Below are 27,291 nucleotides of genomic sequence, written 5' to 3' on the forward strand. Positions count from 1 at the left end.
GAAACCGCAGCCGAGGGGGCGTTTCTGAGCGGCGGGGGCGGGCAGAGCCGGCGCCTCCCTTCTCTGCTTAGCTGGTGCCTTAAGGTCGGAGCACAAACTGGGTAAAGTTGGCGACCAGGTGTGAGCACGTGGGCCTCTGGTACCGGGGCCCAGGGCCCGTGGTCCCCCTACCATCTCCATCCAACAGCGCACCGGCCTCGCCTCGCATCAGCGCGTGGCCCCCGGCAGCGTCCGCCCGGCCTCCCGCTCCTCGCGGGGACCCTTCGCCTCGCGGCTCCCGACTCCCGGCTCCAGGCGGGGGCGTTGGCGACGGCAGCAGCTGCAGCGGCAGCAGCGGCCCCGGCGCTGGAGGCGGGGACGGGGCGGGCCGCCGGGCTCTCCTCCCGGAAGCGGGTGATTTGGCGGCTGGAGCCGAGCGGAGGCGGCCGGAGCTCCAGCATCCCTGCCCGCGGCTCGGGGAGCAGCGGGGACACACCGCCGCCGGAGCAGCGCCACCCCGGCCCGCGGCCGCGCGGCCGGCAAGATGTTGCCGGTGTACACGGAGGTGAAGCCCAACCCGCTGCAGAACGCCAACCTCTGCTCGCGCGTGTTCTTCTGGTGAGCGCCCCGCCCGCGCCTGTCATCCCGCCGCCGCGTGCGCCCTGCTTTGGGGGTGGGGACCCGGTCTGAACCGGGGAGCGCTTTCCTTCTGGCTGCGATCGGGCCGCCCCACGCCGGCCGCGTGCTCCCCGGCGAGCGGGGCGGGCGGGAGCAGGCCCCGGAGGGGGACCCGGAGTCCTGCTGGTGGGGCCGCTGGGGCTCCCTGCCGCGCCGCTCGCCGGGGAGGAGGAGGTAACCCCACGGGAGAACAGACTGGATCTCTCCAGCCCGCCAACCGTACTCGGCTTCCCCCGCGAGGCTCAGGGATTTGCACTTCTGAACTAAAGCTGCACCCTTTTTTTTTCTTTCTTTCTAAGCCAGCAGCTTATGAATAGCTAGCTTGCTTGGTCTCACTGCAACCGAAGCCAAATTAGTGCCCTGGACCATTGCCATCTCCCAACAGTGTCCCCACCTCTTCCGATATTCCTTACGTGCCGCCGAGTTCCGACTCCACCGGCTCCCTCTGTGTCCGGACCGTGTCTGTCCCTTACCCTCGCTCTCTCCTCATGTCTGTGTCACACTGGGTGTCCTAGTACTTAGTTGTGGCAAATTTCCTGTGGGTTAACAACGCTTTATTATTTATTTCATGAATGGTGACACTTGAACACGGCTTTCTTTTGCCTGGGACACACATAGCCATGACTGGAGCACGTCCTTGACCAGCCCCTTTCCTATTGCGAATATATCCACTTGCACCTTTGAGGTCTACAACGGGGTAGGTTATATAGGGATCTCTAGCCTTTAGGGAAGCAATTCAGGGTCTTGATGCAGGTAGTTCTTCCCGACACTCCTATGGTCCTAAAACCTCTGAAAGGCCCTTGAGCTGGGTGGAAACACATCGGTGAAAGTCAGCCCACAGAGGTGATGCGCTTTAAGTTTTATGTCTAGGAGCTGGCACTGGGAACAGGTGGGCCTGAACCCTTGGACTTGAATCACATTTGGTTGATGGTTAGATCTTTTGTTTCTCGACCCTAACCCTCCTTTCACCTTTCCCCCATATTTTAAGAGATTCCAAGGGGATCCTCCTGCACGGGCTTTGATTGCTGTGTATTCAGCATGTGTGGAACAGACCTTGGCTGTTTGGTGCCCTTCTCTACATGAAAGGGGAAGAAGGCTATGTCTGCTTATTATAAATTATAATGAAGGAGGCAAACATCTCCATAACTTCAGGCAGGGCAAGGCGCTGTGGAAGCACTTCCTATTTGTGGATTTTGGAAATGTTTGTACATGGATGTGGGAAGGTGGTGAGGACTTCTCATGAATGACTTGAGTAGGCATCCATTCTGGTTTCCCTCCTGGAGGGGAAGGAGCAATTATCTGTTTTCCTCCTGAAGGCACTGAAGCAGAGAGGTTGAGTGAGTTGCCCAGGATCACATAGCTAGTACGTGGTGGAGCAGCATCCCAAACCAGGCAGGCTGGTGTCCTGGCCTGTGTTCCAAACCGCTGTGCTGAGTCGCTTCTGTTGGCTCTTAAATCCATGGAGAAGGCCATTCTGAACTCACTGTTGTTCTTATAGACTGGAGTTGTGAGGTGGTTGGGCCACAGGAAACATCTGTTACCTTCCTTTAGGGCAACTGTTCTCAAGGTATGGCATCCACATCTGCCTCATCCACATCACCAGGGAGCTTTGTTAGAAATGCAAGTTCTCCAGCACCCATTCCACAGCAATTCTGTAAAATTGGAAATTCTGGGGGTTAGCGTTTACCTAAACTAGCACCCCAGGTAATTCTCCTGGAAAGTTGAGACTGACTCTGTTTTAAGCCGCTCCTCCATTGTCATTCCAGTATGATAGTTTAAAAAAGGGCAGGTGTTTGTGAAGTCAGCTGTTGACCACAGTTGCCATCCTGCCTTGATTTACCTTCTGCAGTTTGAGGAATTTTAAAGTCTGGGGCACCTTAGTGATGTTCTTGTGTGCCCCTCTGGCTGCAGGCCTGACAGCTGAAAGGAGCCCAGCCAGGAGGAAGTGCTGTCTGGAGACAAGGCCCACCTTGAAGAGAACAACAACCAAGTTTTCAGCTTTTCAAATTTCACCTGCTTTCTAAACTTGTAAACTTGCAGCTACGTATCTGAAAGACACCAATATGGAGCTCACTGACTTTTATGCAGATGACTTTACCAGGGTTTTGGTGTTTTCACAGCACATTTGGGCTTGGGGTCTAAGAGGAATTGTACATTATTGGCTATTGGTAATTGTTATGGATTTTCTAAAAGAATGTATGTTTTTCTATTTCTGCAAGAAACTCCAAAAAACCTACTAGAAGGTAACAACAACAACAAAAAAATTCCGAACTATAGAAAAAGAAGAAAGGAAAGGATGACTTACTTCTGTTTAGCCTAGTACAGGTGCTGATGTTTTGGCGGTCTCTTAAGTCTTCTCTTTAAACCTCTTTAAGCACACCCGTGGGTGCACACATCTTTTCTGTAGAACTGGTTTGGATCCTGATCCCTTAATTTCCTATGGTTAACATTTCTTTATGGCATTAATCTTCAAAATTTGCTATTTAAAGTTTGTAGTTTATGCAGTCTTTCACTTTTGGTTGAACACAGTTTGTTTCTGTGTACGATGATGTAATGTACATCCATGTTCATATTTTTCGTGCATCTTTCCTTTTTTCTATATTTTTAAAAGTAGAGCAACTGGTGGAAAGCCAAATTGTTTTCTAACAGGATTTGACCAATTTATCAACGTGCTTAAACCACTCATTGTCAACTTTGAGTACACAAATTATTTTTCTAGGTAGAAAGGTTAAAAATACTAGTTTTAATGTGAATTTATTTGAATTATAGTGGTGGAACTGTTTTTTATGTCTGTTGACCCATTTATCCGTGTTTCTTTCAATTGTCTATGAGCAGATTTTTTTTCCTATGAGGCACTTATGTTTGACATAACTTGTAATAGGGCTTATAATAATTTTTTCAGATTTTCATTTGTCTCTTAATTTAGTTCAGATATTTTAAAATTTATGTATCATTCATTAAACTGAGCTTTTGTAATGTTCTTAAAAATCTCAGCACCATCTAAATCTCCATGAGCCATTTTTAGTTTTCTTGCATCATTTCTAACAGTAGAGGCACCTGGAACTTCTTTTACTGTTTGATATGAGATAGGCCCCGCTCTCCTTCCCCCCCAAACAGCTCATTTTCCCATCATGGTTTATTGAATAATTCTTCCTCTTCCCTATTATTGGAAATAAGTGGCAAAGCTCGTGAATTGTGTCTAGCTGGGCACTAGATTGCCCATTCCCCTGAGACTCCCTGGCGATAGCCCTCTCCCCTACTGGGCAACCTGTGCGTGAGTGTGTGTGTGCTCTGCGCTCTGTATTTTTCTATCCACCCTTATCCCAGAGGTCAGCAGGTTGGGGAGTAGCAAGGCAGGACCTGTTCCCAGAGATAGGGGTTTAGGAGGGCTTGGGCCAAATGCCTCAGGCAAACCAGAGTGGTTAAATGCTCCCTCCCTGGAAGCTGGCTCAGGAAAGCGAATGCTGCTGTGCAGACTGCCGCTGGAGTCAGGACACACTCCCTGGAGACTCTTCTCAGAGAAAGCTGATGACATGAGGGAGAAATGCAAATGGCTGAGTGCTAGCGTGGCTTAGAGAGGTTGGTTGTATTCAGCCCTCTATATATTGATTGTGAATGCATAGAAATGTTTAATTTTAAACTAGGATTTTTGCACCATTTTTCAGAATACCTCTTATGTTAATCTTGCTCTTTATTAACAGTTGAAAATCCAAAGGTAGATGGAGGCTGGGGGAACTTTCCAGGGCTCGTTCTCTGGCCTTAGCCTGTTCCCCTTTCTTAAGGTTTAATTTGATGAGTTTTGGCAAACAAGAGGTAGAACATCCCAGAGGTGTATTGAAATTTACTACTAAGTCCCTGCAGTGATATAAACAACGTAACAAATTTTATAAGTATCTCCTATGGGTTATTCTTCTTTTAAAAAATCAAATATGTTTTTATTGATTTCAGAGAGGAAGGGAGAGGGAAAGATAGGAACATCAATGATGAGAGAGAATCATTGACCGGCTGCCTCCTGCATAACCCCTACTGGGGTTGAGCCTGCATGTGCCCTGACTGGGAATCAAACTGGTGACCTCCTGGTTCCTAGGTCGACGCTCAACCACTGAGCAATGCCAGTCGGGCACCCATGGTTTCTTCTTCTTTTTTTTTTTAAATCCTCACCCGAGGATATTTTCCCCCTGATTTTTAGAGAGAGTGGAAGAGAGAGGAAAAGACAGAGAAATCAATGTGAGAGAAACACATGGATTGGTTGTCTCCCACAGTGCCCTGACCAGAGCCCAGGCCAGAGAGGAGCCTGCAACCGAGGTGTGTGTCCTTGACGGGAATTGAACTGTGACCCTTTGGTCTGCAGGCCGATGCTCTGTCCACTGGCCAAACCAGTGGCCCCAAACTAGGGCCTGTGGTTTATTCCTTTTTTTCTTTCTTTCTTTTTTTAAAATATTTTTATTGATTTCAGAGAAGATGGGAGAGGGATAGAGAGATAGAAACATCAATGATGAGAGTGAATCATTGATTGGTTGCCTCTTGCACACCCCCCACTGGGGATCAAATCTGCAACCCAGGCATGTGCCCTTGACCAGACTCGAACCCAGAACCTTTCAGTCCGCAGGCCAACGCTCTATCCACTGAACCAAGCCAGCTAGGGCTATTCTTGATGTGTGTGTGTGTGTGTGTGTGTCTTTGAGCCTTCATCCTATGTCACACCTGCCACTCTTCAGTGGGTCCTGAGAACGCTGTCCTTTTTACCACGAGGATGCTTTTGTGGGTTTCCTCTTCATGTGAGCTCCAAGCCCCTGCAGATATTTTGTGTTTTTGTATTGGTGAATAACTTAGAGCAGTGGTTCTCAACCTTCCTAATGCCGTGACCCTGTGGTGACCCCCAATTTCATTGTTACAAATTGAACAGAATTAAAGCATAGTGATTAATCACAAAAACAACATGTAATTATATATGTGTTTTCCAATGGTCTTAGGTGACCCCTGTGAAAGGGTCATTCGACCCTCAAAGGGGTCACGACCCACAGGTTGAGAACCGCTGGCTTAGAGGTAGATGCCAGTAGAGGCAGTGGGAAAGTCTGGGCTTTGGAACTGGTTGGACTCAGGTCTTATCTTCAGTGCTGCTAATTCTGTGTGGCTACATGCAAGTGATCTCTGAGCCTTAAAATTGGAAGAATGGAGGTGATCGTAAATTAACTCCAGTCCAGAGTGAAGGCCTCGTATGGCCCGGGGATATCTGAAGACAGGAAGATAAGTGTTAGATCCATTTAAAGATTAATCCTTATGAGTTCTCTTTATCGGTACAGGTGTACCCTGTGTTGTTGTTTTTTTTTTGAGCTTCCCTTTATTGCGCTTCCCAGATGTTGCATTTTTTTTTTAATAAATTGAAGACAAGACCTTCTGCCAACAAAAAAGATTATGGCTCACTATCATAGTGGTTTGGAACCAAACCGGTAGTGTCTCTGGGTATACCTGTATTATGTACCTACATAGAAATAACTGAAAATGGAAGTCAGCTGAGGTTAAGCTTAATATTTTCTTCAGATATTAAAACTCATGTTTATATACTTCAGCAGTATTCACTGATGCTGTTAATAATGCAGGCGCGGACCTGTTTCCATCCCCCCCAGATCATCCTGGTTGTGGCAGGTCTGGGTGGGATGTGTGGAATCTGTGTTGTAAGTTACTTAAGGGCACTTAGGCTGGCAGGTAGTCCTCAGAGATGGATCTGTTTAGATAACAGTGCTGATAGTCACTAACATCTTTTGAATATTGCTTCCTCTGGGCTCAGAGTTTTGCTCACTGTTTTACATTTATTGTCTCATTGAGTCCTCAAGCAATCCTATGAGCCAGGCATCTTGTGAAATACTTAGTTCATAAATGAGGAAATCCAGGTCTAGAGAGGCTGGGCAAGTAGTCAGGAGCCACATACTTAGGCAGTCACAAGGTCCGGCTGGGATTCCACGCATATCCTGAGCACACATGGAAGCCAGCAGTGTAAATGCTGGTTGACCGAACAAAAAAGTGAATGTGCTGGCTTTTATCCAGGAGACATTTAAAAGTCATGTCAGTGAATGGATATGCCCTTTGCATATGCCTGCATCTGAAGAATGCTTTCCTGTGTTTATTATGCTGCCTTCTGAATTGCCTTGTGGGATTTTAGCATCACTATCCACCCAGTTCTTAAGATGTGAACCTGTCAGGTCCTCTTCACCCTCATCTGCTGACATCAAATCCTATTGATTCAACTTCAAACATGCCCCTGCTCCCACCTCAGCTTATACTGTTGGACTCCGGTCCTTTCAGTGGGTCTTACCGCTACTGGTCTTTCTCTTAAAAGTCCGTGCCATCCTCCTGCTTAACAACTTCTTAGAGTAAATCTCTAAGCGGCATTCGGGATCCTGCAGAATTTGCTTTCCGAACCTCATCTTTCATCATTCCTCACACAATTGGACCTTTCTGATGAGGTGAGGCAGATCTTGTAACTATTCTGCCTTTTCAGGGCCATTATGTTAGGGGCAGAAGTAGAATACTGGGGACTAGCTATATTAAAAGAAATAGTAATGGTGCTCGGTTAACCTTGATTGTTTTGTTCTTATTACATTCTAACCTGGCCGGGAGTTGTGTGCCCCTGGGACTGGGGAGTCAACCTTGGACCAGGTCCACTCTCACTGAGAACTAACTGCCTGTTATCAGGGAAAGATTAACAGCCTGTTTGCCCAAACAATGGAGTCCGCCTCAGCCCACGTTGCCTACTTCCCCGTACCTGTCATACCCGTTTTGCATACTCATTCCTACTCCTTTTGCCTCTCCCCATGTAATCTTTCTTTTTTAAAGCTTTATTTATTTATTTTTTAGTTAATCCTTTTTCGAGGATATTTGTCCATTGATTTTTTTAGAGAGAGTAGGAGAGGGAGAGACAGAGAAACAAGGTACGTGCAACCAAGGTACGTGCCCTTGACCAGAATCGAACCCGGGACCCTTCAGTCCCCAGGCTGACACTCTATCTACTGAGCCAAACCAGCCAGGGCTCCACATGTCATCTTTATCCTACCCAATATAAGCAGCTGGCTTAATGGGGGGCGGGGGTTGCAGAGAGATTTTTGTGGATGACCTTTCTCATATTGCGGGCAATACTGGAAAATAAAACGCTCATATATGATTCAAACCTTTCTCTGCTTAATTGGCTCAAGTAGTGATAGGCAGCCTTAACCCATTCAGTCCCTCTCTTCATGGGACTTAAATTCTAGTGCAGCGGTTGACAACCAGTGGTCTATGGACCATTGGTGGCCCGTGAGGTCCGAAAGGTTGGTGACCGCTTATCTAGTGAGAGAAACATTAAACAAGCCTGGCCGGTGTGGCTCAATGGTTGAGTGTTGACCCATGAACCAGGAGGTCACGGTTTGATTCCCAATCAAGGCACATGCCCAGGTTTTGGCTAGATCCCCAGTAGGGGGCATGTGGGAAGCAGCTGATCAGTGATTCCCATTGATGTGTCTCTCTTTCTCCCTCTCCCTTCCTCTCTGAAATCAGTAAAAATATATTAAAAGAAACACTAAATAAAATGAATGAGTAAATTGTAGTATGTCAGTTATGAGTTATAAGGAGAAGAAATAAGGCAGGGAAAGGGATGAGGAGTGAGTGTATGTACTGGGAAGGGAGATGGCAGTTGTAGGCAGGGTGGCCAGCGAGAGCTTCACAGAGAAGGTGAGCAAGAAGGTGAGGGGATGGCCAATGCAAGAAGAGATTTTGAGGACCTTGTTGGCCAAGTGGGACCAGTTTTCAGAAGAGAGGTAACATAGTCTGCTAAGGATTTAGTAAGATCAATCTGGTAGCTGTGTTGAGGCTGGACTAAAGTCAGGAAAATCATGAGCACATAGATGCAGGGAGACTGGCAGGAGATTTCACGGCAGTTCAGGCGACTGATGATAGTGGCTTTGACCAGGATGGGAGGAGGGCAGTGGTGAGTAATAGGATGTAGAGAAGAAGAGCTTATTTGAAGGTGAAGCTGAGCATCTTTGGTGCTAGACAGAGTGTGGGACTGGAGAAGAGAGTCCAAGTTGTCTCTATGGGTTTGGCCTGAGCAAACCCAGGGAAGGAGGGAGTTACTGTTAGATGAGATGCTGAAGCCTGTAGGAGGAACGGGTTGGAGAAGTCCAGGAGTTTGGTTTTGGCCACATTGAGTTTGAGATGCCTGCTACACATTCAAGGGGAGAGGTTGAGTAGGCAATTGGTCATGAATCGGCAGGGAAGAAGTCTGCGCTGGAAATAAAATTTGGGCATCAGCAGCAGTGGAGATATTTTGGACACACAGTCAACTGACCTCACTGTGTGTGGGGTGTATCCCCAAACTACTCTTTTTTCCCTATTTAAGTTCATTTTGTTGATGTCAAAGTTTAGCATCTCATTGTTGCCTATTGAAAGTTATTTGAGTGGTTTTGTAGTCTGACCATTAGGAAGGGCTGGTCCTGGAGCTGTCTTCTAAGTTGTGGCTGATCTGCTAATGAACCCAGTGGGCAGTAGATTAATTTGTCGACAGGTGTTGGGAGAGGTCGTGCCATCTGTCTTATGGGAGTCCAGAGGTGTTTGTATCTATTGAGCAGTCATTCTGAAACTCTACAAAAAAAATTGAGGTCAGTTTGGCATGATTTACTCTTAATGAACACAAGCTGGCTCTTGGTGCCGTCTTTCCTAAATATACTCACAAACTGCCTCCTTCAAGCGATTGACGGGTATGATTTCTTTTAAGCTTGCTAGCTCTATTTTGTCTTAAGTTCTAATTAGTTAATACACAGAAGTTTCTCAGCCTTCACTATGATTGAATTTTACTTGGGCTGCCCTAAAATTCGAGCACCTGATTCCTTCATACACCAGTTTGAATCATCTCTGGGAGTAGAGTGCCGCCATCAGTATTTATTTATTTATTTCATTTTTAAAAAATGTATTTTTATTGATTTCAGAGAGGAAGGGAGAGGGAGAGAGAGAAACATCAATGAGAGAGAATCTGATTAGCTGCCTCCTATATGCCCCCTACGGGGATCGAGCACGAAACCCAGGCATGTGCCCTTGATTGTAATCGAACGCAGGACCCTTCAGTCTGCAGGCTAATGCTCTATCCACTAAGCCACACCAGCTAGGGCTGGCTTCAGTATTTTTAAAAGGTTTCCTATGCAATGCACAATGAAGACTAAGAACCCTGAATAAAAATGAAACACATTTCTGTGCATATTTCCATTTTTCTGGTCAAGGTTCTGAACTGTCCTTATCCCCTTTTCTGATCCCTCTCCAAGGATAAGCACAGTGGGACTTACTCATCCCTATTGTCCTGTGCAGATATCTTAAAGATACCAGGTCCTTGGGTCCTGTGGTAACCTCTTGTGGCAGCTGGCATTGTCCTCGTTTTACCCAGTAGGACATGGAGCTCTGGAATGAGTCAGGTCTGACAAATTACAGAGCATGGGCTTCAGCCTCCATGTCACTGTTTTATGTCCTATCCGGGTCAGACAAGGATGCCTAGATTCATTGAGTTTATGAGGGTAATTGAGTGGAAATCTCACACTTGTCAATTAAAAGCTTGTGAGTATAAAATTGCTCACCTAATAAACTGCTTTTATTTGCAGACTTTTATTAGTGTGTTTTATTGGCCAAGATGTGACAGATTATGTCATAAACCTAATTGGCTACTTCTTTTAATGTCTCCTGTTGAAGGGTTCTTCAGCTAGGCGGTGTACAGTAGGTCCTTGGGTTACGTCGGAGATCCGTTCCTATGGTGCAATGTAACGTGATTTTCGCCGTAAGTCGGAACGCACCTACATAAGCACCTACGTCACTCACATGGAGCACATACACAGCAGTAATGAACTGAAACAGTAAAAAAAATTTAAAAGAAAGATAACAATTCCTGACCTTTACATGTGGTAAATAAATAATAAAAAACATAAAGCACATATGTACATACGTCAAAATGACAGAACTTATTTTTTTTTTTAAATATATATTTTATTGATTTTTTACAGAGAGGAAGGGAGAGAGACAGAGAGTTAGAAACATCGATGAGAGAGAAACATCGATCAGCTGCCTCCTGCACATCTCCCACCGGGGATATGCCTGCAACCCAGGTACATGCCCTTGACCGGAATCGAACCTGGGACCTTTCAGTCTGCAGGCCGACGCTCTATCCACTGAGCCAAACCGGTTTCGGCAGAACTTTTTTTTTTTAGACATAAATGGGAGATGGCGACGTAACCATGAAATGACATACGTGGAGGACTGCCTGTACACCCTTCTCCCCTTCCTCCCCTTCCTCTCTTTCCTCTCCTTCCCGTATCTTTTTTGATGGTATGAGAGGTGTCTGTCCTGTTTTAAATTGTTAAAAGGGAGATTTATCTGTGGCTTAGAACTTTAGGCTGGGCCTGGAGGGGTTCAGCCCCAGCAGGTCCAGGGGTTCCCCAAGGTGTGGACGGAGTCAGTGAAGAATGAAGGACACAGAGGCAGCGTTCAGTTGACCAGCAAGGTTGGGTTCTCTCGCCTGGTTCTATCCAGGATCTCCAGCCAGGTTCTGTCACCAGGTTCTGTGTTTTATTGTCTTGTTACATCTGTATTTATACCAGTTGATTTTAATCCTGTCAATCTCTATTCCAAAGGTTAGGGTGTTTCTTATCTCCATTCCAGGGAGTAAAGATTATGTAGTTTAAGCGTGATTGTTCGTAGTTAAAGTGATTACCCGCCTGGCACTTAGTTAAGGGGTTTTATTCCCTCCCTAACTTCAGGGAAAAATCCCTACCTGGGGAAACAACCTTTCTTGGAGAGGTGACCTTGGTTAAAACACATAGCGCCAAGAACGGGAGCAAACATATTAAGAACAGTATGCCATATACGCCAGGTCCCTTGAAACATATGCTGTGCAGATGTTTCTTCCCTGCAGCAGCTGTGTCAAGCAGCAAGGATGGACCGGCTTCCGGCAGGGTCTCATTGTCACAGAATCTTGAAAGTGGCATTTACACGAATTTTGAGTATTCATTGAGCAACACAGTTTGTTCATCTGTAAAACAGATAATGCATTCTTAATGCATGTTACCTGGCATAGTACCTATAAGTGACTGCTACGTATTCGGCCCTCAGCAAATGGGTACAGTGGGGATTACTGCAAAATTCACTCTTTTATTGTGTTTTTGTTTTAAATGATCAAGTGTATTTATTCATGTGACTTTTTAAAAAACACACTAAGTTGCCAGCTCTTTGAAGGCAGAAACCATTGTCTTTTACATCTTTACCTCTCAGCACCTAGCCGAGCATCTTGCACTTAATAGGCGTATTCAGGCATTTAAGTTACTGCTTTAGTCTTTTCAGGTTCCTCTCAAAGCATGAGATCAGCTGGCACAGTGGGGCTTATTCATCCCTGTGGGGACTCAGCAAATGATCAGGGAGGAAGGGGGCTTGCTTTGTGCAGGGATCATGGGGGTACTCCTCTTTGGACCCTTTTAGTAGCCCCTTTCCTAATTTGGAATTGCTGACACCTCTACTTCAGATAGGAGCAAGCTGGGTATTATGGAGAGAGCTTCAGACTGGAGCCAGAAGATCCAAGTCCTAGTCCATGATCTTGCACTTGTTAGCTGTGACCGCAGGCCAGACACTTAACCCCTCTGGGCTTCAGTATTCTCTACAAGTTGGGAAGATTAAAACTACTCATGGTGTATTCCAAAAGTTATATTTTAAGTGTAAACAATGAATAAAGTTCTGTGCACTTATTTTCCTCACCCACTTAGAACCAAGCAGGGCAAGTCGGCAGAGCTTGATGAGGAAATAGTGCAATGTGTAACATCCACCTCTGATGAATGGAGAAGTGACCTGTTAGTAACCGTCCCACAGAAATTAAGAAAAACGAAAGCACGGGGGGGGGGGGGGGAAGGACACATATGTAATACCCTTTGTAATACTTTCAGCAATAAAAAATAAATAAATAAATTAATTAACATGCATAAAAAAAAAAGAAAGAAAAAACGAAAGCAGCAAGGAGAAGTATAATTCATACCAAGAACAGGGTCTGTTGGTGGAAGCCCTTTGAAAATTGTAAGGTGATATTATGACTAGTACATCTGCCAGAGCAATGTGGCTGAAGCTGCTTAAGACAGCTCCTCCTGGCAACTTCCCTCTCCATACCTGGCCCTTGATCGCACACTTCTAGCCTGTGGAACTGGAGTTGTGAGAAAAGATTTCTGCTGTTTAAGCGCCCCCAACTGTAGCACTTTATTACGGTAGCCCAAGCAGCTAAAACCCCCACGTCCCCCCTAGAAGTCTTTGTGGGAGTTGGTGCCACTGGTTGCCATGGATCAGAGCTGCTCTGTATTGTAGTTTGTCCTCTATTAGCCTGAACTTCCCAAGGATTCTGATCGCCTCTAGTCCACCTCATTATAGACCTGCCTCCTCATTTTTTGAATTGAATTCAGGAAAATCCCTGAAACTCTTCAGAGGTGGAGCCCCAATCCCCGTGAACCCTTCAGAGTGCTTTGCTTAGGAGGAGAGCGTCTGTCCCTGGCCAGGCAGTCTGGGCGTCCCACGTAGAATTCCTGCTATTGAAATGGATTACTCATTGTTGCTGCTGGTTCCCCAGCACCAGGTGGGCGCGTCTTTGGCATCAGGCTGTCCAGTGTAAGCTGTTCTGTTCTTTCAGGCTATGAGGTAACTCAGACTCATGCTTTGAACTTTCGCTTTGACAGTCTCTATGCAAATTTACCACATTATTTTGCTTTTTGGGAAAACCCCATACAAGTCTTCAGTGTATCTTGTATTAATAGCCAAAAAAATAAAAATATAAAAAAGATGGCTTTATTGTTCTCTCAGGCAAACTCACTCTCCTTTCCTCTCCCCATTTAGAATATAATGTAGTCCAAGTTTTTCCTTAAGACAAAACTTTGAAAGAAAATCAGTCCCTCCAGTGGGTTTTGGTAATCTCCGCTAGGAGCCACTCAGAGAGTTAATTGAAGTCTTTGGAAGGGAAATTCCATCAGGCTGTGTTCCTCGGGGGAGGGATTCCTTTCCTGTAGCCCCAGGCACATTTTCTAAGAAACCTTTCCAGGAAGGATGAGGTGCAACAGGAAGGAACCCTACCGAGGAGCCCACTCACAAACATAGTAAGGGGACTTTAATGGCCTTTCATTTCTGGGAATTGACGGTTCTATTGAGGGCAGACAAAATGAGAAAACAGCTACTACTGAATGTCGTAGGGTCATGGAAAAGGCAGTGTGCGAGGCGGGTGAGGGTTGTGCCAGTTAAACTGGATTCTGCGGGGCAACTGAGCAGCTCAGCCTCCTGATTCCCTGTCACCTTAGGCTAATTCTCTTGGAAAGTTTCACTTTAAGAAGTGGTGACACGTGGAAAACTAGCCCAGAGCCATACAGAGATCTGGTTCAAAGCCTAAGTTTTGTGGTTTTTCTCCCTCTCACATATTTAGATTGAATTCCTGGCAAGCATTTTAAGGAAGTAAAAGGTGGACGTGAACACTGATGCAGCACCTTGTTTGTTGAAGGACGAGCCTGCCAAGCATGTGCAGAACGCGGGCATGAGCGAGGCTGCATGTCCTTCCAGGGTGGTGGCCACAGGGCAGGAAACCAGGCAGCCACCTCAGCTGGGCCCTGCGGCTCGGCCCTGCGGAGCTGGCCAGCTTGGCCTGACGTCCCGTCCATACTTCCTGCCTGTTCTGTGCTCTCTGCTCACTTCCACAGGCCTCTCTCTGCCATCTCCTCTGTTCTCATGAACTCTCTTCTCTCCCTGCTCCCCCTCAGAAAGTCAGCCCCATTTACTGGTTTCCACAGAAATCTACACATCGTGACACTTGGTGATTTTGAAGGTTTTGGTTGATTATCAGGGGGAGGCCTTTGCTCCTCTCCCCCTATCTTTTCCAGCTCCCGTCCCTCTCTGAAGTCAGAGGCTGTGTCCCCCTTATCTTGGGCACAGCCATCTGACCACTCCAGCACCTCCTGAGACTTTGTTGAACAGTTTTCTACCTTACTATGCAAATTCCCATAAGCAAGGTAGACTGCTACTGTCCATGATTAACATAAATAAGCAGTTTGCCAAGTCGTCACTTTCTTGCCTCCAGCTGAGCGAACAGGTGCAGCGAGGTTATTGCCTCCAGCTGAGGGAACGGAAGTGCAGAGGTTAAATTTCCAGCCCAGAGCAAAACAACTCAGTAAGTGGAGGGGGGGCAGGGCTCTCTGATTCCCAGCCTGGCGTGTTGAAGTCCCCTGCAAAGATCTTTGGAAAGTGGAGGAGGGAGTTACATCAGACATGTGTTTGCTGGAGGAGCCCGTGTGACCCAGGAGCGGCTTCGTGGAACAGGTGTGCTTGTGGAACCACATGGTGTTTTAGCTTCTGCAGAAATTCTCCTGTCCTTACACACCTTAAGACCGGCACCTCCAAAAGCATATCTCACTCACCGCGGAGGGTTTCTTTTTCTAGGACTAGCAATCTGGTGTCGATGTTCAGGCCCAGTCTTTATTTCTGAAGTGTCCCCTGGTTCCTGATGGATTTTGGCATTTGGTTAGATTGTAGAGAAAAGGGGGGGTGGGTGGGTTGTGTTTATTGTATCTGTGTCTCCTAACAGGCCATGACTCTGTGTTGTACTCGTCTTTTTATTTGGGAAGGAAATGATTTGATGTATCAGCCTTCCTCCCTCTACTCCCCCCCCCCCCCCCCGTCCCCAAAGGGTAAAGTGCACGTGCGCGCGCGCACACACACACACACACACACACCTCGATTTGATATGAAATCAGTAATAAGTAAAATTTTTTGTTGCCCAAGGTTGTAGAGCTCTTCTCAAGAAGTTAAAATTTTTTTTTCTTTTCACCTGTACCAGGTGGCTCTAACTGCACCCCAAACCACATTGTAATCATTAACAGCACCCCATTGTATTCCTAAGAGTACCTGGGAAAGTCGGATAATAAAATAACATTATCACTCTAGCTGAGCTGAAGTTCATATTCCATAAAATGCGCCCCTCCCCCAAGCCATGGAGCATGCTCGGGCGGGCACTGGACACGGTGATGTCAGTATTTGCTAAACGTGTATCGAGTATTGACTAGTGAGTACCTATTACTACTATTCCCACTTGAGCAAGTATCCTCACAACACAACCCTTGACCTGTGCTTTGTATGGAAGAATGATGGCTGTGAAAGCTACAGGGAGCGTGCTTGGTTCATGGGGTGACAACTGGCGGGCCAGGCGGTGGGAGTATTGGGTGGTTGGTCTACGGCAGTGGTCGGCAGTGGTCGGCAAACTGCGGCGCCTTGAGTGTGGCTCTTCTACAAAACACCACGTGCGGGCGCGCACGAACAGTGCGATTGAAACTTCGTGGCCACACTCAAGGGGCCAAAGAGCCGCAGTTTGCCGACTACTGGTCTACGGGGCTGCGAGAGCTGGGCGCACGTTGACAGTCACTGGGAAGGTCTCTCATTTGTGGTCCAGTTCGAGTGGCTGGAGAGACCTCACCTAAAGGGGTCAGGAAGGTGTGTGTGAGTATAGCCAGCGAAGGCAGTTGTCAGTAAGCACTTAGCTTGGGAGGTGTGAGGCAGGGAGAGCAAGGTGAGGAGGCGTTGGTGAGCTTCCCAGGAACCAGAGAAGTCCTGGGTGCAGAGGCTGCAAGGCCTCTGAGATGACATAGCCCTTCACCGCATTAGCTAGCTTAGATGATGAGCTGACCCCAGTGCTTTGGGGCGGGCAGGGAGAAAGAGTGGGCTGAGGACTCCGAGGGGCCTGGTGGCTCTCTGTGCCCTTGGGGTCTGCTGAGAGGGCCACCAGAGGCTGAGGAAGCCAGTTCCTCAGGTGAGCTCGCACTCTAGGTGGCTGTCTTGGCTGATGAACGGCTGTGTGACCTTAGTCCAATTCCAAGCTGATCCAGTTTTTTTATTCCTCAATTATTATTAACCCTGTGAGGTGGGAGGAAGATACTAGACAAGTTTGCTCTTTTCCAGGTTCCGAAGCCCAGACATCTCTCCCTGATTCCCTGATTCAGTCCCATCTACAGGATCTCCTTCTATTATCTCTGCTGATTTACTGGGAAATACTTCCCATTTCAGGCTTTTTCTGTAAATGCTTTAGCCTTAGGGCTTCCCCGCTTGCTGATATATTTGCTTGGGACATGCTGACTGCTCTTGTTTTTTTAGCCTTGGGCTACCCCTGGCCTCCTCTGGGAGCTCTGCCTTGTCACCCCATCTAAAGTAGCTGCCCCTACTGTTAGCAATGTCTCCCTATTTTATTTATTTACTAGAGGCCCGGTGCATGAAATTGGTGCATGGGTGCGATCCCTAGGCCTGGCCGGCAATCGAGGTGCGAGCGTCTTGCGTGGAAGGGCAGGTCCCAGCTGACCTCTGGGCCCTGGGCAGCACCTGGGCCCCTGGACTCCCATGTACCCGTCTCCGCCTGAGTCATGGCGCCCAAGTCCCCACGCGGAGATGTGGTGAGCATGGCTGGATGCTGTGGGCCAGGGAGCAGCATGGGCCTCTGGGCTGCCCATCAGTGCCACGTGGAAGCCGGGTGGGCAGCGCACTCTCTCCCAGCCAGCCTCACAGACTGGCTCCTGAGTGAACCCATGGGAAGCCCAACCAGCCCCTGTGGTCCTGGCGGCTGCAGCCAGGCTCACCTGGAAGACCCCTGGCATTCGAGCCCTGGCGTCCCAGGGGAGGGTTAGCAGGGGGAGTGAGAGCAAGCTCGGTGGACACACTGCAGTCGCTGACGCCTGCCATGTTCCACACCGCCCCCTGGTGGTCAGCACACATCATAGCAAACTGTGGAACTCCTGGTTGGGGACAATTTGCATATTAGGCTTTTATTATATAGGACTAGAGGCCCGGTGCACAAAAATTTGTGCACTCAGGGGGGAGGGGAGTCCCTCGGCCTGGCCTGTGCCCTCTCAGTCTGGGACCCCTCGGGAGATAACGACCTGCTGGCTTAGGCCTGCTCCCAGGTGGCAGAGGGCAGGCCCAATCCCTAGGTGCAGCCCCTGGTTGGGCTCAGAGCAGGGCCGATTGGGGAGTTGGGGCGCCGCCCCCTGTCATACACAGAGCAGGACGATAGGGAGGTTGTGATTCCACCCTCAGTCACGCTCAGGGTAGGGCTGATTGGGGGGTTGGGGCAACATCCCCTGTCACACTCAAGGCAGGGTCGATGGGGAGGTTGTGGCGCCACCCCCTGTCATGCACAGAGCAGGGCCAATCAGGGGGTTGGGGCATTTCCCCCTGTCACTCACAGAGCAGGGCCCATCAGGGGGGTTGGGGCTCTGTACCCTGTCACACACACAGCAGGGCGGATCAGGGGTTGGGGTGCTGCCACTCTCACACTCAGGGCAGGGCCAATGGGGAGGTTATGGCTCTACCCCGTCACACACAGAGCAGGGCCCGTGGGGGGTGGGGGGAGGGGCGCCACACCCTGTCACACACAGAGCAGGGCCGATGAGGGGGTTGGGGCGCTGCACCCTGTCACACACAGAGCCGCAGGGTGATCAGGGGGTTTGGGCGCTGCCCCCTGTCACGCTGATCCCAGTGCCGGGAGGCCTCGCAGCTCCACTGATCCCGGTGCTGGGAGGCATATTACCCTTTTACTATATAGGGTAGAGGCCTGGTGCATGGGTGGGGGCTGGCTGGTTTGCCCTGAAGGGTGTCCTGGATCAGGGTGGGGGTCCCCACTGGGGTGCCTGGCCAGCCTGGGTGAGGAGATGATGGCTGTTTGCAGCTGGTCACACACCCTTCAGGGTGGGGGTCCCCACTGGAGTGCCTGGCCAGTCTGGGTGAGGAGCTGAGGGCTGTTTTCAGTCTGGGGGTGACTGAAGCTCCCAACCGCTCCTTTTTTTCTTTTTTTTATTCTGGGCCAGCTTTAGCTTTGAGGCTTGGCTCCAGCTCTTGGGCCTCCGCTGCTGAAAGTAGGTTTCTGGCCTTTGCTTACAATGTTGCGATCCTCCTGGCTGAAGCCCGGCAGGTTTCTGGGGTTTTGTTTAGCTTCTATGTTTGTTACCTAGTTGCTTGCAGCTCAGAGGCCTGCAGCGGCAGGCGGGGAACGTTGGAGTCCTCCGTCACTGAAGCAAGCAAGCCTCATGTTAGTTTCAAGCTGCCTGGCTGCCGGCTGCCATCTTGGCTGACAGTTATTTTGCATATTGCCCTGATTAGCCAATGGGAAGGGTAGCGGTCGTACGCCAATTACCATGTTTCTCTTTTATTAGATAGGATGTATTTACATTTACATTTATTTAATTATTTATTTCCTCACCTGAGGATAGGTTTACTGATGAGAGAGAGAGAGAGAGAGAGAGAGAGAGAGAGAGAGAGAGGAAGAAGGAGAGAGAGGGAGAAAGAGAAATATCGATTAGTTGCCCTCCTCATGTGCCCCAACCAGGGATTGAACCCACAGCCGGAGTATGTGCCCTGACCTGGAATCAAACGTGCAATTAGGTATGTGCCTTGACTGGGAATCAAACCTTCCACCTTTTGGTGTATGGGATAATGTCCAACTAACTCAACCACCTGGCCAGGGTGCCATATCTCCCTATTTTATTTTCTGTGGATATCATTGTTTTGAACCTGTTTTTTTTTTTTTTTTTTTTTAGCTTGCTTATCTCTCTCTTCCCTCCCCAGATGGGAGGTCCATTAAAGAGACTTGATCTGTGGCTTAGAATGTAGAAGAGTGCCCGTTACATGATGGGCAAGTGCTTATGGAGCCGATTGGAATTAGTGAATATCATAATACCTGTTTTCCTGCAGTCCTGTTGTTGAGATTTCTGGTTAAAAAAATGTGAGTTGTGGGTTGCATCCTTTTTAAAAAAAAAATCAATAAAGGCACTAATGCACATGCTGTGGTTTGAGGGCTGCTTCGCGGGGATGAGGGAGGAAGGTCTCACTTAGCTCTGCCCCTTTGGAGGGAGAAAGAGGAGGTGACTCTTGGGTTACACAGCTCAGTATTGGGGGGGAGGGGAAATTTGCCCTTTCGCTGTCCCTGATCCTCTTAGGATGTGCTGGTATGGGTGGTCTGCATTCCCTCCATCCCCCATTCCTTCTCATGAGCTGCCCTCCGTGGAGGGCCGAGGAGCAGTGAGATTTTTCTGGAGGGAATTGGATTAGCTTGAAAACGGCATTCAGGGCACAGAGGTTGGTTTAGGACTGTGGGAGATAGGATGGGCCTGGGAGGGAGGGGCTATCTGAAAAATATCTCCACATAGCATTCTCTTTGCTGCCTGACAAAACCTGTTTGTGTTGTTTTCAGTTGCTTTTCTTTTTCACCTCTCTATGCTTTTGTGGCTAGAGGAAATATTTTTTAAATCAAATAGAGAAGATTCCAAGATTATTAAGAAAGCTGTTTTAGCAGGTCCCAAGATTCGCTATGGAGTTTCCCCTCTTGATTTACTTTCGACCAAATAAGCCCTTTAATAGATGCTGTGCAGAGGCTTTTCAAAGAATGTTTTTGTTCTTTCTCAACTGCAGCTATGCAAGTGGTTTCATACTCAGAGTTGACCTAATGCTTCAAAAAATGGAATTTTCCTGTCCCATTGACATAGTATTGCCCCAATATAAAAGTGTATGATTTAGAATTCGCTTTTCCTCCTTAACTCTGGATAACTGGAAGAAAGATGATTACATTTTTCTTTATTTTAACTATGTTTTTATTGGTTTTAGAAAAAGAGGAAGGGAGAGGGAGAGAGACGCATCAATTGGCTGCTTCTTGCACACTCCCTACTGAGGATCAAGCCTAAAACCCGGGCATGCGCCCTGAACCGTGACCTCCTGATTCAACCACTCAGCCATGGCGGCTGGGCTCAGGCTTTTGACTAACGGTGACTGAAGCCCGAGGGAATCCATTTTCCATCCCCCAGTTTTATGTGAAGCCTCGTCACACGGTGTGCTCTGTTTCTGTTAGTCCCCATGTCTGTTATGTAAATAGAAAAGGAACATACAATAAAGTAAACTTAAACCTTGACCCAAGTAAGTTCCCCTGCATTCCAGAGCTGCTCCGTGTCCTTGGGGGGTTACCGCCAAATTCTCATCTGCTTCCTGCAAAATTGGAAAAAACATGGTGCTATTTGTATGCAGGTTTTATAAACACTGGATTGCTGGGATGTTGAGGGCTGAGGTGATGGAAATATTTGCTGAGGTTTTAGAGACGAATAACCTGTTAATCATAGCTGTGGCCTTGGAGAGTAAACACCTTCCACATGGGCCTCCCCGGAAGAACAGCACGTTGGGTGGGGGCCTGTGTGAACCTCAGGCCCACGTGTGACCTTCTTGTCCTCTACCCCTAGGCCAGCGGTCACCGTTCCTGTGCTGTGGCAGTGACTGCCTTTGGAGCGCTCACTGTTTACACTCCGTTTCTGACTCAGGGTGGCAGATACTGTTTCTGATAGGATCCAGCCAGCTCATATCACATTGCACACACTTAAGTAATCTTTCTGCAGCTGTCTCTGTACTCATTTGCTAGTTGCACTTTAAAACTGGAGTTAATCATAGGTCTGAGTTAAACTTTGTGTGGGTCAAGAGAGAAAGGCCAGCAGGCTATTTCTGCTTGGGTCATTTTTGGTGTTATCTTCCACTGCTCATCTTACGACCACCATCTCTGAGTATCAGAAACGAGAACTTCTTGGGTGGGTGGCTCTGCCTAGAGATTTGCTGCCCCAGGTGTGGTCTGCAGACCAGGCAGGCACATTGCCATCACCTAGATCAGCGGTCACCAACTGGTGGTCCTCGAAGTCCGAAAGGTTGGCGACTGCTGACCTAGAGCACGGGAGTCATGCAGAGTCTCAGGCCTTGCCCCAGACTTGGTGAATCAGAATTTGTATTTTAACCCGTTAAGCGCCCAGCCTGTTTTGTCTTCTGGACGGAAAGTATAGTGTCAGTCACCAGGTGACTGACTGGGCGCTTAACGTGTTAACAAGGTCTCCAGGTGATTTGTATGCACGGACCCAGGCCATTCTCCTGTTGTGGTCTACTGGGTGGAGGCCGGGCTGCTACCTCTTGCAGGTTCTGAGGGTGGGAAGAGGAGAGTGTGGGGACGGTGTGCTCATGGTTCTAAGGCTCGGGCCTTCCGTGTGAGTGGCACACCTTTCTTCCCCGTCAGTGCAATGTGGCCACACCCAGTTGCAAGGGGGGTTAAGTAATAGAGTCAAACCACGTGTGAGGAATAAGGGCGAAGGAAGGACGAGACTCACAATGGGCCAAGGAATGGATTAAGTGAGCTAAGCTGTGGGTGTGGTTCATCAGTCAGTATTACGTCTACCTTTCCTTTCCCTACGCCTTTTCAATGTGTTTTTCTGAATCAGTATAAAATTAAAAAATTAAAACATATACTGATTGCTGATTAGAGAAAAAAGTTGCTAATTTTCTTTCTTTTTATTTTATTTTATTTTTTTTAATTTATTGCTTAAAGTATTACAAAGGGTATTACATATGTGTCCATTTTATCCCCCCGCCCTAGACAGTCCCCTAGCCTTCCCTATCCCCCAATGTCTTATGTCCACTGGTTATGCTTATATGCATGCATACAAGTCCTTTAGTTGATCTCTTACCCCCCTACCTCCTGCCCCCCAACCCTCCCCGGCCTTCCCGCTGCAGTTTGACAATCTGTTTGAGGCAGCTCTGCCTCTGTATCTATTATTGTTCAAAAGTTTATAATGGTCTCTATTATCCATGAATGAGTGAGATCATGTGGTATTTTTCCTTCATTGACTGGCTTATTTCACTTAGCATAATGGTCTCCAGTTCCATCCATGACGTTGCAAATGGTAAGAGTTCCTTCCTTTTTAGAGCAGCATAGTATTCCATCGTGTAGATGTACCACAGTTTTCTAATCCATTCATCTACTGATGGGCACTTAGGCTGTTTCCAGATCTTAGCTATGGTGAATTGTGCTGCTATGAACATAGGGGTGCATATATCCTTTCTGATTGGTGTTTCTGGTTTCTTGGGATATATTCCTAGGAGTGGGATCACAGGGTCAAATGGGAGTTCCATTTTCAGTTTTTTAAGGAAACTCCATACTGTCTTCCATAGTGGCTGCACCAGTCTGCATTCCCACCAGCAGTGCACAAGTGTTCCTTTTTCTCCACATCCTCTCCAGCACTTGTCGTTTGTTGAATTGTTGATGATAGCCATTCTGACAGGTGTGAGATGGTACCTCATTGTTGTTTTGATTTGCATCTCTCGGATGATTAGTGACTTTGAGCATGTTTTCATATGTCTCTTGGCTTTCTGAATGTCCTCTTTTGAAAGGTGTCTATTTAGGTCCTTTGCCCATTTTTTGATTGGATCTTCCTTTTGTTGAGTTGTATGAGTTCCCTATAAATTTTGGAGATTAGGCCCTTATCAGATATGACATTGGCAAATATGTTTTCCCACACAGTGGGTTTTCTCGTTGTTTTGTTGATGGTTTCTTTTGCTGTGCAGAAGCTTTTTATTTTGATGTAGTCCCATTTGTTCATTCTCTCTTTAGTTTCAAGTGCCCTAGGAGCTGTATCAGTGAAGAAATTGCTTCGGCATATGTCTGAGATTTTGTTGCCTTTGGATTCTTCTAGAATTTTTATGGTTTCCTGTCGTACATTTAAGTCCTTTATCCATTTTGAGTTTATTTTTGTGTATGGTGTAAGTTGGTGGTCTAGTTTCATTTTCTTGCATATATCTGTCCAATTTTCCCAACACCATTTATTGAAGAGACTATCTTGGCTCCATTGTATGTTCTTGCCTCCTTTGTCAAATATTAATTGAGCATATTGGTTCGAGCCGATTTCTGGGCTCTTTATTCTATTCCATTGATCTATATGCCTATTCTTGTGCCAGTACCAGGCAGTTTTGAGAACAGTGGCTTTGTAATACAACTTGATATCTGGTATTGAGATCCCACCTACTTTGGTCTTTTTCAGGATTGCTGTAGCTATTCGGGGTCTTTTTTTATTCCAGATGAATTTTTGGAGAGTTCGTTCTAGATCTCTGAAGTATGCCGTTGGTATTTTAATGGGAAGTGCGTTGAATTTATAGATTGCTTTGGGTAGTATGGACATTTTAATGATGTTGATTCTACCAATCCATGAACACGGTATGCTCTTCCATCTGTTTATGTCTTCCTCTATATCTTTTTTCAACGTCCTGTAGTTTTCTGAGTAGAGGTCTTTTACCTCTTTAGTTAAGTTTATTCCTAGGTAGCTTAATTTTTTTGGTGCGATGGTAAACGGGATTGTTTTTATAATCTCTCTTTCTGAAAGTTCACTATTGGTGTATAGAAATGCCTCAGATTTCTTGGGGTTAATTTTGTATCCTGCTACATTGCCAAATTCATGTATTAAATCTAGTAGCTTTTGGATGGAGTCTCTAGGGTTTTGTGTGTATAATATCATGTCGTCTGCAAATAAGGACAGTTTTACTTCCTCTTTTCCAATTTGGATGCCTTTTATTTCTTCTTCTTGCCGAATTGCAATCGCTAACACTTCCAGTACTATGTTGAACAGGAGTGGTGAGAGGGGGCATCCCTGTCTTGTTCCTGTTCTTAGGGGAAATGGTGTTAGTTTTTGTCCATTGAGTATGATGTTGGCTGTGGGCCTGTCATATATGGCTTTTATTATGTTGAGGTATGATCCTTCTACTCCCACCTTGCTGAGAGCTTTTATCAAAAATGGGTGTTGAATTTTGTCAAATGCTTTTTCTGCATCAATTGATATGACCATGTGGTTTTTTTCTTTCAATTTGTTTATGTGATGTATCACGTTTATTGATTTGCGGATATTGTACCATCCTTGCATCCCTGGGATACATCCTACTTGGTCATGGTGTATGATCTTTCTGATGTACTGCTGGATCCGATTTGCTAAGATTTTGTTGAGGATTTTGGCATCTATGTTCATGAGGTATATTGGCCTGTAATTCTCTTTCATTGTGTTGTCTTTACCTGGTTTTGATATTAGGGTGATGCTGGCTTCATAGAATGAGCTTGGAAGTGTTCCTTCCTCTTGAATTTTTTGTAGTAGTCTGAGGAGGATAGGCTTTAGTTCTTCCTTGAATGTTTGGTAAAACTCCCCTGTGAAGCCGTCTGGTCCTGGGCTTTTGTTTGATGGAAGCTTTTTGATGACTGCTTCAATTTCTTCCATAGTTATTGACCTGTTGAGATTTTTAGATTCTTCCTGATTGAGTTTTGGAATGTTGTATTTTTCTAGGAATTTGTCCATTTCCTCCAGGTTGTCTAGTTTGTTGGAGTAGAGCTGTCCATAGTATTTTTTAACAATCATTTGTATTTCTGTGGGGTCTGTTGTTATTTCGCCTCTATTGTTTCTGATTTTGTTTATTTGGGTCCTCTCTCTTTGCTTCTTGGTAGTCTGGCTAGAGGTTTGTCAATCTTGTTTATCCTTTCAAAGAACCAGCTCTTGGTTTCATTGTAATTTTATTTCTAATCATGGATAGCACCAATATTAATGGTTGGGTGACTGTCACTCTTTGGAAGAAAGTATCCAACATGCTTATCAGATACCCAACATCTGAGACCTACACAGGTATGGATTTCACTCCAGTCTTCCTCCTTCCTCCCTTTCCTTTTATGATGGAAAATAAGCATATGCAAATGTACATTAAAGTATAATGAACACCTGACAACCCATCCGTGTCAACAATTACCAACTCATGGCCAGGCTTGCCTGAACTAGTCACTTCCTGTCCTGGATTGTCCTGCCCCAGGTACTGGCCTAGACACTGGGGAGAGAAAATGGTGTGTTCTTTCACAAGGTTTAAAGCATAGTTCTATGGAGTAAATTTCTAAAAGTTAAATTTCGGAGGCAAAGGATATACCAATTTTGTGATTTCATGAAATATTCTTGGGTTTTAAAGAAAAACAGAAATTGGATCAGTTCGAAAATATGCCTATCTTATAAATGTGTCTGTGTTAACTCCTAGCCAGGCGAATATTGAAATGAAAAAAACAGACACCCATTCATACCCACACATTTGCCGCCCCCCAAATATAAGAGCCTGGCTGGCATGGCTCAGTGGTTAAGCATCGACCCCATGAACCAGGAGGTCACGGTTCAATTCCTGGTCAGGGCACATGCCCGGGTTGCAGGCTGGATCCCCATTGTGGGGCGTGCAGGAGGCAGCTGATCAATGATTCTCTGTTACCATTGATGTTTCTCTCTATTCTCTCTCCCTTCCTCTCTGAAATCAATAAAAACATATTAAAAAAAGTAAAGTAGCCCGATTGGTGTGGCTCAGTGCTTAAGCATCGACCCTATGAACCAAGATGTCACGGTTCAATTCCCCTGTCAGGGCACATACCCAAGTTGCAGATTTGATCCCAAGTAAGGGGGCATTCAGGACGCAGCCAATCAATGATTCTCATCATTGATGTTTCATATATATATATATATATATATATATTATTGATTTAGAGAGGAAGGGGGAGAGAGAGAGATAGAAACAGCAATGATGAGAGAGAATCATTGATCAGTTGCCCCCTGCACATTGATGTTTCATATATATATATATATTATTGATTTAGAGAGGAAGGGGGAGAGAGAGAGATAGAAACAGCAATGATGAGAGAGAATCATTGATCAGTTGCCCCCTGCACAACCCCTATTGGGGATTGCGCCTGCAGTAGGATTGGGGTCCTGAGGCAACCTCACTCAGAAGGCTACAGGTTTGGGGCTTCCCATAACCCTCCAGGTTTACTAATTGGCTAGAATGACGCACAGAACACAATCATACTTTCATGTTAGCAAACACATACATTTTGGAACAGTCAAAGGGAGAGGCACACAGAGTGAAGTTTGGGAGGATGGAAGCTCTTTTGTCTTAACCCTGTGGAGTCAGGACATGCCATAGTCCCGGCACAGAAGTGTGTGACGGTACTCAGTGCCAACTGGGAAAGCTCCCCCAAGCTTTGGTGTCCAGAGCTTCTGTTGGGGTTTCATTATGTAGGTGTTATCGATTGATTCATTAGGCATGTCATTGAACTCAATCTCCAGCCCCCTTCAAGGAGGTTGGGCTGATATCACATGGCTCAAAAGCCCAGCCCTCTTAATCATTGGCTTTTCTGGTGGGGCCAGCCCCCTCCTGAGTCATCTCTTTTTTGGGGGGTTGTTTTTAAAAATATATTTTTATTGATTTCAGAGAGGAAGGGAGAGGGAGAGAGGGATAGAAACATTAATGATGAGAAAGAGTCATTGATCGGCTGCCTCCTGCACACCTCCCACTGGGGATTGAGCCTGCAACCCCAGGCATGTGCCCTTAACTGGAATCGAACCTAGGACCCTTTAGTCTGCAGGCTGACACTCTATCCACTGAGCTAAATGGGCTAGGGCCTGAGTCATCTTTTAGCATAAACTCTAGGGCACACCATGAGTCACCTTGTTATCATAAACCATCCAGGCCCACGCTCACTTGGGAAATTCCATGGATTTAGAGCAACTGGGACAAAGCCCAGGAACTAGGGACAAATACAAAGTGCTTCCTCCTTCCCCTCACCACTGTACTGAGGTACAGTTGACAAAATTGTAAAATATTGAAAATGTACAATGTGGTGACTTGATATATGTATATGTAGTGAAAGTATTCTCCCATTGGGTTAATTAGCACATCTATCACACATATTTACCCTTTCTAGGCTGAGAATATTTAACTTCTACTCAG

The 27,291-nt window shown here is 46.6% G+C and overlaps 1 protein-coding gene across 1 annotated transcript in view; it reads left to right on the forward strand.

Moving 5' to 3' along the window:
- Window positions 1-523: 523 nt before the first annotated feature.
- ABCC4 (ATP binding cassette subfamily C member 4 (PEL blood group)) overlaps window positions 524-27,291 on the forward strand; it is a gene marked incomplete at its 5' end in the record, with an annotated part of 254,269 nt that continues 227,501 nt past the window's right edge. The window contains one exon of the mRNA XM_081082354.1: window positions 524-597. Within this exon, the coding sequence (XP_080938480.1) occupies window positions 524-597 (74 nt within the window). The remainder of the gene's footprint in view (window positions 598-27,291) is intronic.

Source organism: Myotis nattereri (assembly GCF_964212035.1).
Source record: "Myotis nattereri genome assembly, chromosome: 2".
NCBI classification, from domain to species: Eukaryota; Metazoa; Chordata; class Mammalia; order Chiroptera; family Vespertilionidae; genus Myotis; species Myotis nattereri.